General features: G+C 34.8%; 1 protein-coding gene across 1 annotated transcript in view; it reads left to right on the forward strand.

The window, feature by feature from the left end:
* The window catches only part of FYTTD1 (forty-two-three domain containing 1), a 28,457-nt gene that overhangs the window by 9,546 nt on the left and 3,292 nt on the right, over positions 1-15,619 (forward strand). Inside the window, exons 3-8 of the mRNA XM_026495516.4 lie at positions 4,774-4,922; positions 8,885-8,997; positions 10,814-10,910; positions 11,328-11,389; positions 12,909-12,983; positions 14,225-14,351. Of these exons, the coding sequence (XP_026351301.1) occupies positions 4,774-4,922; positions 8,885-8,997; positions 10,814-10,910; positions 11,328-11,389; positions 12,909-12,983; positions 14,225-14,351 (623 nt within the window). The remainder of the gene's footprint in view (positions 1-4,773; positions 4,923-8,884; positions 8,998-10,813; positions 10,911-11,327; positions 11,390-12,908; positions 12,984-14,224; positions 14,352-15,619) is intronic.

Below are 15,619 nucleotides of genomic sequence, written 5' to 3' on the forward strand. Positions count from 1 at the left end.
TTTTGGAGCCACACTATCTTGCACCTTGATTGATGGCTGTGCCATTTTCTTTTTTTTTTTTTTTTTTTTTAAAGATTTTTATTTATTTATTCGACAGATAGAGACAGCCAGCGAGAGAGGGAACACAAGCAGGGGGAGTGGGAAAGGAAAAAGCAGGCTCATAGTGGAGGAGCCTGATGTGGGGCTCGATCCCAGAACGCCGGGATCACACCCTGAGCCGAAGGCAGACGCTTAACCGCTGTGCCACCCAGGCGCCCCAGAAGAGTGTGTGACTCTTGATCATGAATTTGAGCCCCACATTGGGTGTAGAGATTACGTAAATAAATAAAACTTTAAAAAAACCCAATAATTTGATTTCACAGTTTAAACAGTTGTGTCTTTATTGCTTTTCCTCTGGTTGTAAAAGTAATCAGTACTTTAGGACTGAGGCAGAGTACCCAAGAAAGCAACAAATCTGGAAGAACTCCCTGTCACATGGAGTTGCCATTCTGGTGGAACCCACTAGGAAGCCACCTGTGGGGGTGATGCAACTTTAATTCAATGGAGGATGAGTAGGGCCAGAACTATAGTGATGCCTAGGACTAGATCTGGGCAGATGCGTAGGGCCCAGCATTTAAGGTGTCACTCACTCAGATTTTGTGCCCTTGGTGCTTCTCTTGCCTCACCAATCTCAGCTTGCTGGGGAGGGGTGATGAGTACCACTAGGTGTTCTGTGCCCCAGAATAAGTCTTGAGGTGTACAATGGAACCTGAAAGTAAAAATCCTTTCTCTAGAGTCTCTCCAGTGTTCTCTACTTACCAAGCTTAACACTGTGCCAGATGGTAAGAGAAATGTTCCTGTAATAGAAGCAGGGCAGTAAAGAGTGAATTGGGAGCTGAAAGGCAATACGTTGGTAAATCGTTCAACCATTATAACAAGTTTTCCTGTCTTGTTGAGCTCTGTTCTCAAAATAGGTACACTACATAAAAGCATTCTGGAGTTAAGTAAGTTTGGGAATACATACACTATTATCCCCAACTTAGAAATTGATCACACACATTAGTCCTAAGACATCTTGTAGTGAAGAAAACTATTTTAACTTTTTTTAGTTTGGCCATGAAACTTTTCTGTTAGAAGACCTGTTACCATATTGCAGGTATGTAGTATTATACAGGATACCATTCTAAAGACATTCCCCCCAAAATTAGAATTCCAAAGTAGAAATGCATAGGGTACCTGGGTGGCTCAGTCGGTTAAGCGTTTGGCTCAGGTCATGTTTGAGCCCTGTGCTGGGTTCCCTGCTCAGTGGGGAGTCTGCGTCTCTGTTTCCCTCTGCCTGCAGCTCCCTCTGCTTGGTTTCTCTGTGCCAGATAGATAGATAAAAACTTAAGAAAAAAAATAAAAATGCCCAGTATCACAATTGTAACTTAGCATGGTTCCCTGGAATTTCTGGCCATTGCAGTAAGAAATAGAAGAATTTGAGGTGCAATTAGAAAAAAGAAGACCATATCATTTATAGGTGATAATAGTTATTGCTCAGTAATCCCAAGAAAATAATTCGGGTTTCCCCCCCCCCCAAGAAAAAAATTTGAAAGACTATAGAACTAAAAATAAGTTCAGTGGGATGGCTGATTGAAAGGTATTAATTAAAAACCTCAGTATCTTTTGGTAATCCCAGGAATGACAATATGAAAATTATTGTTAGAAAAGGGATCTTTTTTGTGATTGACAACAAAATATGTCAAATATGGAGTAATAAACTCAAAGATAAAGACTTACGTGAGGAAAAGTTTAAAGCTTTACTGAGTTTAGTGATAAGCCTTGAATAAGTGGCAAGACATACTGTGTTTATGAATATTGTAAAGATGTCAATTCTTAAAAAATTAATTGTAAATTTAATATAATTCTTTCAAAGTATCAAAGGATATGGGGGCACCTGGGTGGCTTAGTTGGTTGGGCATCTGCCTTTGGCTCAGGCCATGATCCCGAGGTCCTGAGATCAAGCCCGGCATCGAGCTCTCTGCTTAGCAGGGAGCCTATTTCTCCCTCTCCCTCTGCTTCTCCCCCTGCTTGTTCTCTCTCTCTCTGTCAAATAAATAAATAAATAAAATCTTTAAAAAAAACGTATCAAAGGATATTAAAACTTGATTCCAGGAAACCTACTTACAAACATGACAGTTCCTGAATGGAAGAATAGCAATAGCCAAAAACACATGGAAAATGTCCATTCTTCTAGTAAACTACCAAATAAGACAGGATTTTTTTTCAAATACTAAGTGATAAAGATTAAAAAGAATATTCGGCATTGTCAATGATATGGAAAAAGTGGCACCCTTATGTTCCTGGGAATATGAATAAATACAGTCATTTTAGAGGGGATTTTTTACAACATGAATCAAAATCCTTAATTTGCTCTACTATTTGATAAAGCATTTCAACTTCCAGAAATTTATATCTTTTTTTTTTTTTTTTAGGATTTTATTTATTTATTGGGCAGAGAGAGACACAGCGAGAGAGGGAACACCAGCAGGGGGGACTGGGAGAGGGAGAAGCATGCTTCCCGCTGAGCAGAGAGCCTGATCCGGGGCTTGATCCCAGAACGCCGGGATCATGACCTGAGGTGAAGGCAGCTGCTTAACTACTGAGCCACCCAGGCACCCCTAGAAATTTGTATCTTGAAGAAATGATCAGATGTATATGAAAATATTATCTCTAGAAATCTAGAGAAATGTGAATTTGACTTGCTATTTATTTATTGATTAAACATATGTACTTGTAATATTCTTATTGCATATTACTGATACTTTGCAACTCTGTAAAATTAGAGGTAAATTTATATAATTGGTAGTTTTTTTTAATTGTGCAGTAGAAAAAAAATCCTGAAAATCATGCCCTTTTGCCCCCTGTAAGACATTTACCAGTTTTGTGTTTTAATATAGCTATTTTATTTAAAGATTCCTTTTTTCTGCCACTGAATATAAAATCCAGCTTTTTCTGTTTGCAGTTTGGAAATGGATTTGTTTCCCTGCTATGCTCTTATTAATGAGTTAAAAAAAAGTTTGTTGCATCTTCACCTTCCCCCCCCCCCCGAAAATGTTATTTATAATAATTTAACATTAGAAGTAAGTGAAGTGATCACTGTGAGATTTTTGGATCAAGTATGGCACATTAAAAAATAATACGATGAGGGGAACCTGGCTGGCTTAGTGGGTAGAGCGTGTGACTCGTGATCCTCAGGATCATGAGTTCAAGCTCCTCATTGGGCATGCAGCGTACTTAAAAAAATAATAATACAATGAACCGAATATTAAAGATTGGAAAATATTCACAATGCAGTGTTAATGCACACTTCAAAATAGTACATAGATTATGAAATATAGTTTCCAGGAAGATTGATTCAGTGCACCTTCTAGGCACTTGGTACTACAAAATTGTGAATTACCTCTCTGATAGTCTTGAGTTGTTTAAAAAACAGAAGTAAAAATGTTAACTTTTTAAATGTGTAGGAGTAAAAGAAAAGACTAGCAAAAGATGGAATGTTAGTGGTTATCCCAAGATGATGGGATGATGGGTAACTTTTATTTTCATTCAAACTTTATATTAAGATTTCTGCAGTGAACATATTCATTTTTTCATAATTAGAAAATATTTAGGGGTGCCTGTGTGGCTAAGTTGGTAAAGCATCTGCCTTTTCGGCTCAGGTCATGTTCCCAGGACCCTGGGGTCAAGCCTCACGTCGGGCTCCCTGCTCAGTGGGGAGCCTGCTTCTCCCTCTGTCCCTTGCTTGTCCTCTCTCTGGCTATCTCTCTCAAATAAATGAATAAAATCTTTAAAAAATATATTAAAATAAATAAGATACATAATGGGAAGGCAAAATCAAGTTATGTCATGTGCCACAGAGATTAAAATATATTCATTGGAGCTCAATAGGGTCTTTAGCAAAAGCAGTTTAAATACAGTAGAAATGAAACCAAATTGCAGCATAGTAAGTAAATGAGATAAGAGATAGTGACCCACTCAAGATGAGTGTCGTTCAGTAGAAATAAAATGTGAGCCACATATGAATAATATACGTTATTTAACCCAATATATCCAAAATATCTTTGCAGTGTATAATTAATACAAAGTTATTAATGAAATATTGTACTTTTTTGTTACATCTTAATTGGACTAGTCCCTTTTTCAAGCATTCAGTAACCACATGTTAGTGGGCACATTGCACAGGGAAAGTTGTTCATTGAGAAAATAATGCAAGAGAGAGGATAGCTACCAGGGAAACATGAGAATCTTAGAGTCCTTTGCAGTCCATTATAGCAACGGAACTTGCTGGTGCAGTTTGTTGCCTCTTTAAAAATGAAATAATACGTAATTTCAAAAGAAATACATATGAATAATGTAATGATAGTATGTCATAGTAATATAAGAAATATTATATGAATAATAATAAATGAAAAATAAAACCCTTGTACCTTCCACCCTGCTTAAGAAATAGAATACCCTGGGGGCGCCTGCATGGCTCAGTTGGTTAAGTGTCTGCCTTCAGCTCAGGTCATGATCCCAGAGTCCTGGGATTGAGCCCAATATCAGGCTCCTTGCTCCAAGGGGAGCCTGCTTCTCCTCCGTCTGCCTGCTGCTCCCCCTTCTTGTGCTCTCTTTCTCTCTCTGTCAAATAAATACATAAAAATCTTAAAAAAAAAAAAAGAAAGAAAAATAGAATACCCTGTGACCGACCTGTGTGCCCTTCAGTTGCATTCTTAGATTGGTTTTCGTTTTTTTTTTTTAAATCCCCTACAGGTTTTGGCAAGAATAGTCTGAGCCGCAGAGGAAGAGTAATGCCTGGAAAAAGACGTCCTTATGGAGTTATCACTGGCCTTGCAGCTAGGAAAGCAACTGGAATTCGAAAAGGAATTAGTCCTATGAATCGACCACCTCTAAGTGATAAGGTAGGATGATGGCTTAATCCTGCGTCAGATACCCTTTTCCTTTACTTGTGCTAATGTGTCTGTGAATGAGTAGAATATTTTCGTTGAGGGAGTATTTTATTTGAATATTTTGATTTTTTTTAATGTAGTGCCTTGGAGCTTATGTAAAAAATAAATAAAAATTGTCATGCATGAAGAATACCTAAATTTCCACATTCTTATATAAAATTTATGTAAAATTTTTTTATAGGTTTCTGATTTCCTTTGCCTTTGTGTGTTTGTGTATGTACAGTTTTTAACAGGTTATTGATGTGTAATTTTATACTATAAAATTCATCTTTTTAAGTGTACAATTCAGTGAATTTTAGAAAATTTACAGAGTTGTACAATTATCACAACAATCTAATCTTAAAACAGTTCTATCAATCTAAAAAGAAATCTCATGTCCATTCAAAGTTATACCTCATCATCTACCTCAGGCAACCACTAATGTACTTTCTGTAGATTTTCTGTAAATTTGCCTTTTCTGCACATTTCATATAAATAGAATCATATGATAATATGTGGTCTGGCATTTAGTTATGGTGTTTTTCTTTTTTTATTACTGAATAATATTCCATTATATGGGTATACCATATTTTGTTTATTCATTCACCAGTTGCTGGACATTTCAGTTATTTCCAATTTGGTATTATGAATAATGTTGCTGTGAACGTAAGTAAGTCTAGGTATAGGTTTTTATTTCTCTCGGGTAGGTATCAATTTTTAATTAGACTACAGTTATTTACCCATTATAAGTTAATGACTTTTCAAAGTTTAACTGAAGTTTTATTTACTTCTCAATGACTAATTTTTGAATTGGCTGATGCTTTCCTTTAAATAGTTTCACAGGTGGTTTTTCTTCTGATTCTTAAATTTAGTAAGTCCGAGCCACCAAGGAATTCCATGTTCTACTATTCTATTTTTTAATTTTTTTGGTTTCTCTGATTATTCAAGTAATACATACTTGTAAAAAAAAATTCAGGACTTCATTCTTTAAATTATGAATATGCGTATATTCTGGGTAAGAGCCACACCGTCTTAGATTCTGTAACTTTTACCACCAGTAGTTGTTTTTGCTTCTTAAACTTTATCACAGAACTTATTCTTTGTTAAAAATTGGAAAACAGGAAAACATTAATGAGATATGGATACTGGAAGGGAGGTTGGGTTTAACTGCTATCTAATTACTTGACCCAGTAAAAATATTAAACTACCACATGTGGTGGTCTTTTGATTTGTTTGAAAATAATGAAAATTGAAAATGTCAATTATAGAATGCTATGAATGTACTGAATAGTAAGATCCATTTATTCAAAGTGGAATGATTTTGGCAAAGGTAAGGTTTGAAAAGTGCTATTTCTTAAAACCCTTTCCTCAACCTGAATACAGATTAATATTCTGAGTAGGACAAATATAGTATTTGTGAAGCAGATTATTTTCCAGCAAATTAGAAACCTAGTTACATATAAATAACTCATATTATATTTTTCTATTGATTAAGCAAGTTACCTAAATAACTTAATTGGCCTTGAATTGTTATATAAACTTAGGAATTTTACATCTTTAAAAAAATGTTCTGACCATAATTAGATGTTGTTTCTTTATGTCTCACTTTCCATAGTTTATGTGAATTAGTGAGATTTTATTTGGGTAAAAGTGTACATTTTCTTACCCGTGAAGTGAATGACGGGGTGGGAAAGATAGCATACTCATTTACATAACTAGCGTTTACTGAGAGCAGGTGGCTGTGCTAACCGGGAAATGGTTGTCTTCAGGAATGAATTTTCGGTTTTTGGGGCTATTTTGTTTGTTTGTTTGTTTTTGTTGTTTAGAGTCAGTTTAAAGTACCTGGCAGGTAAAAGTTGTGTTGAGGCTCTTTAGGGATTCTTCCAGTAACATATAATAACGTCAATATCATTCTAGAACTTTTTTCTTTCAGATTCAGAATTTCCCAAAGCTTGAGAGTATGTTAGGTTCCATAGAAATTTAAATTTTTTTTAAATTTTTAAAAATATTTTATTTATTTGAGAGAGAGAGAGAGAAAACATAAGCATGGAGGAAGGGCAGAGGGAGAGGGAGAAACAGACTCCCTGCTGAGCAAGGAGCCCGACATGGGGCTTGATCCCAGGACCCTGGGATCATGACCTGAGCTGAAGGCAGACACTTAACCAACAGAGCCACCCAGGTGCCCCTGTTCGATAGAACTTTTAACTTGACTTTGATAATGGTAAACCACTTAATACTTCTGTGAACTTAAAAAGTTGTGTTGCTGTTGTATATATATAGCAGTTATTTTCCACTAATGGTAGTGTTAATCACTTGTCTGATTTTAACAATAAAAATAAATGTCTCCATACTATGGAGTTCTGTTCAGCTATAAAAAAGGAATAAATTAATACATATGACAGCATGGATACACCTCAACACATCATGCTAAGCAAAAGGGAAACACAGTACTGTATGTTCTGTGTGATTCCATTTATTTGAAATTGTAGAAAATGCTAAACTGTAGTGACAGATCAGGCATTGCCTCGGGTGGGAGTCAGGTCAGGGAAAGGAATTGACTGCACAGGGGCACAAGGAAATGTTTTAGGGTGAGGGCACTGTTCTATATCTTGATTATGATCTGGTTGCATGATTATATGTAATTACTCAAATTCATCAAATTGTAAACCTAAAATTTTATTGTGTATAAATAATGTCTTAGTAAAATTAACATAAATACCTTCAAGTTTTTCCACTCAAAAATAATTTTTATATCAAAATTATTGTGAAAGAAAAACTTACCTTTACACTTTTAAAAACATTTATACATATATACAAACCTTAGATCCATGGAATACATTCAGCATGTATTATTGGATTGTTATTATCCTAGGCTATGTATCATTTAACTAATGTAATTGAATACTGACTATGTGCTAGATGTAAGGAATTCTGCAGTAACTCAATAGAAAATCCCTTGTGGAGAACTGAGATAAACAGTAAATAAATTATCATACAAATAATTGTATGGTTATAATATGGCAAAGTATTTTGAAGGAAAAAAACATGTGACAGCAGCATAGAGGGAACTTACATTTACCCATAAAATGATACTTGGTGTTATTATTAAAGGCAGAATACAAAGCTTGGAATGGGTTATTAGTCTAATTTCATAGCATTTCCCTTATACTGTTGATATTCTTTATCCCTGTTTTTACATTTACTTCTTTTCCAAATGTTCATGAAAATGAAGACTTACAGTTTTGTGTTTTTTAGTCCGTTGATGTTTATGAAATACTTCTCATATGCTTAAAAAACATAAAGTAATCTGGATTAAGTTTAAGATATGATTTATATTGCCAAGAACATTTGAAAAAGCTTCATTGAAAATACAGAAATCTGAATTAGGCTTTAATGCTGGATTGAATTTATATATGTGAGCGAGAAAAAGTGGATATTTCATACGCTTATTTTCTTGATTCCTTTTTTCCTCCGTAGCTCTCTACTCAGACTTCTTTGCTGTCATTACCTCCTCTTTTTCTCACACATTTGTTTTGGAGCTTGGCCCTCTTATTCCTTCACTTGATAATCAAAAATCATGGTTATATAAGTGATCCCCTAATTTACATTTCTGGATTCCTGATTCTTCTCTTGAGCTCCAGGACCATGTTTCCCCATAACCTGTGCATCCCCCAGAGTACCTCAAACTGAACATATCCAAAATAGAAAAAATTCATTTTTCTTTCTATTTGAATTCTCCTTTTGCTGGTAGTATTTTAAGTATGGTGTGGTTTCTGTCTTTTCAGTCACTTAGATTGGAGGTAGTTGAGTGATTTTAGCTTCTCCAGCATGCAAATCTAAGCAGTCTCTGTCCATTCTGCTTTCAGAAATGTTTATTGTAGTGGCGTATATAGCAAAAAGCAATCTGATTAACATAGTTTTTTGCCTTCTGAAAGAATATAGAACGATATTTTCCAGCATTAAAAAGGAAGGCCAACCTTCTGAGACAAAATGAAGTACAGAGAAAAGCAGTTGCAGTTCTCAAGAGACCTAACCAGTTAAATAGAAAGTAAGTACTCAAATATGATAATACTGTGTTATCCTGAATAAAGAAAGATACACTCCTTGCACTAAGTGATCAAATGAATGTATTTGTAGTGGTCATTTTCTTTTTTTTTTTAAGTAGGTTTTTTTTTTTTTTTTCAAGATTTTATTTATTTATTTGACAGAGAGAGAGACAGCCGGCGAGAGAGGGAACACAAGCAGGGGGAGTGGGAGAGGAAGAAGCAGGCTCCCAGCGGAGGAGCCTGATGTGGGGCTTGATCCCAGAACGCTGGGATCACGCCCTGAGCCAAAGGCGGACGCTTAACAACTGAGCCACCCAGGCGCCCCTGTAGTGGTCATTTCCAAGACAGATATTGGGGATGTCTATCTGAACATCCAACATGGAAGCATTTAGTAATTGCTTTCTTATTTCTTAGACCCAGTATTACTGATGAATTTAACAAATTGTAAACTTTTTTAAAAAGCATCACTGTACTTCATTATCTCTGTTTACATATAGAATAAAATTACAAAAGGTGATTGTTTAGGTAAAAACACCTCTGCAGGAATTATTCAAAATTGGGAATTCTGAAAGCTAAAATTGTTATTCAGTCTCAATTACTCTTAATAGAACAGTATATTTGTAGAAAAAACAAACTATAAAGAATTCTGCATGAATGCTTCCTAAGCTGAATTTTTTTTTAAGTAATCTCTGTGTGTAACGTGGGGCTGTCAATCACAACCTCAAGATCAAGATTACAGGCTCTATTGAGCCACCCAGGTGCTCCATAGCTGAGATTATTTTAATGTTAAATTGAAAGCAAACAGAAACTTAAAAATTATCACCTATTGTTATGGCATTCTGTTCTCTGTAAGGATAAAATGGGCGGAAAGGACATTGATAAACTGCTAAGTGTCTGTATTGGTTTCAAATATCATATATTCATCTCTTATAGAAGATAATTCAAAAACAAAAACTCTGAAATGAAGTTTTTTGTATAAGTGGAATGGCTGGAATTGCAGTTTTACTTAACTATCATCTCTTTTTCTTTTGGGAATCAGTTGGTGTAGTACCTTTTGGAAAATAGAAACTTCTCAAATAAGAACTTATCCATTACATGAGACATTAATGACCCATGTTAATTGGGCTAGCTAGGAAAATTTGAGTCTCTCTAAGATTAGAGGTAAGATTAGGCAATCTGTTACGTGTTTGTTTATAAAAAATAAATACCTAGATAAATATGAAAAATTTGTTTTCTCATATTTTACTGATTTCATATAGAACTTAGAAGGGAATTGGTGAAAGTCAAGTCAAACATAATCAAGAGTACATTGCTCTGTGTGAAAGAACAAACAGTTGAAGATTGTAAGTTTCTATGTGATTTATATTAATATATAAAGGTTTCTGAGTGAGAATGGAAGAGAAAACTGAAGATATTATTTTTCAAGATTTTCTCTTTAGTTTTGGGGCTTCAGCAGTTTGTGATGTGCCTAGGTGTGATTTTCTTTTTACTAATCCTGTAAATAAATCTGTACATACATGTTTTTCAACAAATTTAGGAAATAGCATTAAAAATGTTATTTTTAACGTCTTCAGAAGAGATTTTCTGTGTTGTAATATACAGAATTAACTAGGTTGTTATGTAGTGTGCCACAGAAAAATATTTATAAATTGAATCTCAATGGCTTTGTGTAAATAAGAAAATAATTCAGAATCTTTACGTTTAGTGTACCTCAAATGTCCAGCCTATGAATTTAACTATTTTCAGTTATTTTTTCCTGGATGTTTGGAAGTTGTTAAATGGCTGAGACTATTCACGGTGTATGTATTTTTGTTGCAGAAATAACATTCCAGCTAATTTTACCAGGAGTGGAAATAAATTAAGTCATCAGAAAGATACTCGTCAGGCAACTTTTCTTTTCAGAAGAGGCCTAAAGGTATAAAAAAACCCTTGTTTGTTGGTGGTTTCCTTTTACTCAAAGGATCTTGAACATCTATCTTTAGTAGTAATCCTCAATCATAGGCATGGCCCATGGTTGAGGTAGGGGTTGGGTTTGGGATATGGAGACCGTGACATTAGATTAGTTCTTTTTGTTGTTTATTTTTTCTGTTCTCTCTTGTTGTCATTAGTAGCAACATCTTATGAGTTTAACATGCTACTTAGGAATAAATTTGTTTTACCACTTGTTCTGAGATAGGAACCCCAACAAAGAAGAATGCCAGAATAGATACATGCCTCTCTTGCATTCATACACACACCACACTGGGTTATAAAGTTACAGAGCAGGATCGCTTCTTGGATTCAAATCCTCTGCTTTCTATGGGATCTACTGCTTTTTTTTTTTTCCCTTCAGGTTCAGGCCCAGTTGAACACAGAACAATTGCTAGACGATGTAGTAGCAAAGAGAACTCGTCAGTAAGTTTCAATTTGTTTTTCAAGATGTCATTTCAAAATCCCAGAATACTAGCAACCCAGATTATTATGTGCTCTTGTCCAGAAGGAATTAAATGAGACCCAAAGTATATTAACCCTTGAGCCTAAAATAGATAAATCCATTTTGTTTTTTGTTTTTTTTCCCCGAAAGCCTTTTGCATTTTCACATCCGTGTTATGAATTTTAGCAACAAATACGTCTATTTAAAAAAAAATTAATGGCCTATTCCATTTTAATGAAACAGATCTTTATTTTCTGTAACTGCTTGTATATAAGTGAACCTATTCAGGGAATAAATAGAAGAAAATCCAATAGAGCTTTTAGAAAACTTATAAACCTTTAATTTTACAATAGGATGTTTTTTCTCTTCACATATTCTTTTTTTCCCCCAACCCCATAAAAGTTTTTAAAAAATATATTTTTTGTCTATTAGAATTGTGCTTCCAACATGTGAGTTGTAACATTCTAATTCCATTGAAAAGATCAGGTTTTGAGATTAAATTATTTAAAACCAGGACTACTTTTTGGAAAACAAAATATGTAAAACATGGTGTTGGTCCAGATGTGATGCCAGCTATAATTGAGCAGAGTGAAAGAAAAGACACTATTTGAACTTGATGTTGACAATACTCTTTTGCATGGGAGTCATGACATTAGAAACCATAAGGAAAGAAATAATCATAAGCTGTTTGCTTCTGCAATGAACAATGTTTATATAATTGTAATAATATAAATAACTGTTTGTCTTGAACTTTTGAGTATCAACCTACAGGGGGATAAAACACATAATACTTAATTTGGTTAACAGTATGGTGAAAATGTCAGATTTTGAGTAACTTGAATATAAAAGTAGAGCTGATTAAAAAAATGGGAGGTGCAAAGTGGGAGAAGAGGTGAAAGGAAGGAATAGAGGTACTACTGTCCTTTCATACAAAGTGGGAAGGGGATGGTGTTGAGAGAGATTGAAAGGAAGAGATTAAGAGACTGAAAGAGATTTAAGTATATTTGAAGTTATAGTGGAAGTAAAATAGTGATATATAGATATCAAAATGTTCAGAGGTAGGTAGGAAAACTAGAGTATAGTGTGATGAGCTAAAACTTTATCATTGCAAAATATTATTACATGAACATCTTGTATAGTGAACTGGAGGTAACTAGAAAGCAGTAAAAACAGGAAAGTTTAAAATTGCTGCCATTGGGGAGCAGGAAAGTTCTGCCTCTGGGGAGCAGAAACTGGGAGAGAAAACTGGGAACTGTTACTTTTCATTAGAAGCCTTTCTGTATAATTTAATGTACGTATATTTGTTACACTGAAAAATACTTAATAAATTGAAGTGTCTAGTTCCTATATCCAAGATGCTGATTAATTATATTATCGTGGGGCTTAGTATTTTTTATAAGAAAAAGTGATGGCTACTTTAAAATGTATGTTTTTATGTGGAATACACTAGAGGTTTTATAAACTTTCACTTTAATGAAGTTTTTGGTTTTTTGAAACTAGATGGCGGACTTCTACCACAAATGGAGGAATTTTGACTGTCTCTATTGACAATCCTGGAGCAGTGCAGTGCCCAGTGTAAGTCCTTTTTTTATTCTGGAGAAATTATAACCTCTCCGTGTGATAGATAATAGAAAAGCATTGAACTTCTACTCGTGATGTCCAAGTTAAGATAAACTGAGACAAAGATAAAAGTAATACTTGTAGGGCAAGGTGGAAATAGTATATTAAAAAGTTAAAGTGAAAGCTCTCTTGATTCCTGGTTCTGTAGTCCCAAAGTAGCCACTTTTAACAGTTCCATGTTTTTATTTAAAAAAAAAAAAAAGGTGCATATATGCAAAGTACTATATACTTTTTTTTTTAACGTGTAGTGATAAATGAGGGAATGCTATATATGTACTTGCTCTTTTCTCCTCCACCCCCCGAGTGTATTTTGGACATCTTTACTTTTCAGTACCTACAGATCTGCCTTTTTAACGGCTTCCTCGTGTGTTCTTTTATCTGGATGACTTTAATTTAGTTAACCGTTCCATTATGTTTATTGCATTATAAACTCTCTAGGTTTGTGTAGTGTTTGATCTCTTCAGCCATTTTAATAAATGAAGAAAACAAGAGGATGAGTCTCCAATCATTCCAAATTGTTGAAAAGTTTATAGTTCTACTTAAAGAGGTATTCTGTGAGTGATTATAAATTTTAGTCTCTAGATTAGTCAAGAACCAGATACAGTAGTACCCCCTTGTCTGTGATTTCACTTTTCATGGTTTCAGTTACCCAGTCAACCGTGCTCTGGAAACAGATGGTCCTCCTTCTGATGTTTTGTCAGAAGGTCAGTAGTAGCCTAACAACTGCAGCACAATTCCTACCTCATTCACCTCACTTCATCTCATTATGTAGGCATTTTATCATCTCACATGGTGAGTAAAATAACATATTTTGAGAGAGGAAGGAAGAGAGACCAAATTCACATAACTTTTATTATAATATATTGCCACAGTTTTTCTGTTTTACTATTAGTTATCGTTAATTTCACACCATTCCTAATTTATAAACTAAACTTCATCATAGCTATGTATGTATAGGAAAAAACATACAGTATGTGTAGGGGTTCAGTACCGTCTGCAGTTTCAGGTATCTACTTACGGGCTGGGGAGCAGTCCAGGAATGTATAAAGGGGGGACTGTTGTACTTCTTTTGAGAACACAAAATAGCCCTATACGTTGGAACATGTGACAAGTCAAGATATCTTACGTACCAAATGATTTATTTTTCTTTTGATTATTAAGCTTGTCTGATTTCATTTTAATTTTTTTTCTAATAGAACGCAAAAGCCACGGTTAACTCGTACTGCTGTACCCTCATTCTTGACAAAACGGGAGCAGTCTGATGTAAAGAAAGTTCCTAAAGGTGTCCCCCTACAATTTGACATAAATAGTGTTGGAAAACAGGTAAATTTTTTTTTTTTTTAGTATTTCTGTGGGCCATTCATTGAGAATATTTTAATTAATTTAAAAAAATGTGTAATGAATTAAATAGGGTGTCGTAAGTCTCCTCAACCCTGGGAAGCCACTGATTGATCTACTTTCTGTTTTTTTTTTTTTTTAAGATTTTATTTTATTTTTATTATTTATTTGTCAGAGAGAGAGCACAAGTGGGGTGAGGGGCAAAGGGAGAAGCAGGCTCCCTGCTGAGCAAGGAGCCTGATGTGGGACTCGAGCCCAGAACCCTGGGATCATGACCTGAGTCGAAGGCAGACAGTCAACTGACTGAGCCACCCAGGCATCCCTACTTTCTGTTTCTGTAGATAAGCCTATTTTGGACATTTCATATGAATGGACTCATACAATATGTGATCTTTTGTGGCTGGCTTCTTTTACTTAGCATAGTATTTTCAAGTTTAATCCATAGTGTATGATCTTTTTATTGCTGAATAATGTTCCATCATATGGATATACCTATTTATTCATTCATCAGTTGATAGACATTTGGGCTGTTTCCATTCTGTGGCTGTTGTGAATAATGCTCATCTGCACATTCACGTATATGTCTTTTGTGTGAGTATGTGTTTCCATTTCCCCTGGATAAAAACCTACAAGTGGAATTGCTAGGTCATATCATCTATGAACTGCCAGACTTGTTTTCCAAGGTGGCTGCACTGTTTACATTCCTTCCAGGATGTATGAGAGTTCTAAATTTCTCCACATCCTCATCTACACTTGTTATTATCTGTCATTTGATTATACCAAGTGCTTGTGAAGTGGTATATGTCACTGTGGTTTTGACAGTTTTTATATTATATCAACTTTGTGTCTTGTGATCTTGCTAAAATTCACTTAACTACTTTAGTAATTTTGTAGATTCCTAGGATTTTCTTTGTAAACAATGTCATCCTCCAAATTCCTTTCCAATCTTTAAACCTTTTCTTTTTCTTCTTTGTTGTGATGGCTAGAACCCTCAGTACATTGTTGAATAGAAGTGGTGAGAGCATGGTGTGCTTGCCTTGTTCCCAGACGTGAGGAGAAAGCATTAAATATTTCACCATTGAGTATGTTGTTAGCAGTAGGTTTTTAGTAGATTCTCTTTATCAGGTTGAGGGAGTTCCCTTTATTCATAGTTGAGAATTTTTATCATGAATGGATGTTGGATTTTGTCAGATGCTTTTTTTGGTATCCATTGATATAAGAATGTGTGGAATTGAAAGTATGAAGTATGGACA

The sequence above is a fragment of the Ursus arctos genome, unplaced genomic scaffold, assembly GCF_023065955.2.
Source record: "Ursus arctos isolate Adak ecotype North America unplaced genomic scaffold, UrsArc2.0 scaffold_4, whole genome shotgun sequence".
NCBI lineage: Eukaryota > Metazoa > Chordata > Mammalia > Carnivora > Ursidae > Ursus > Ursus arctos.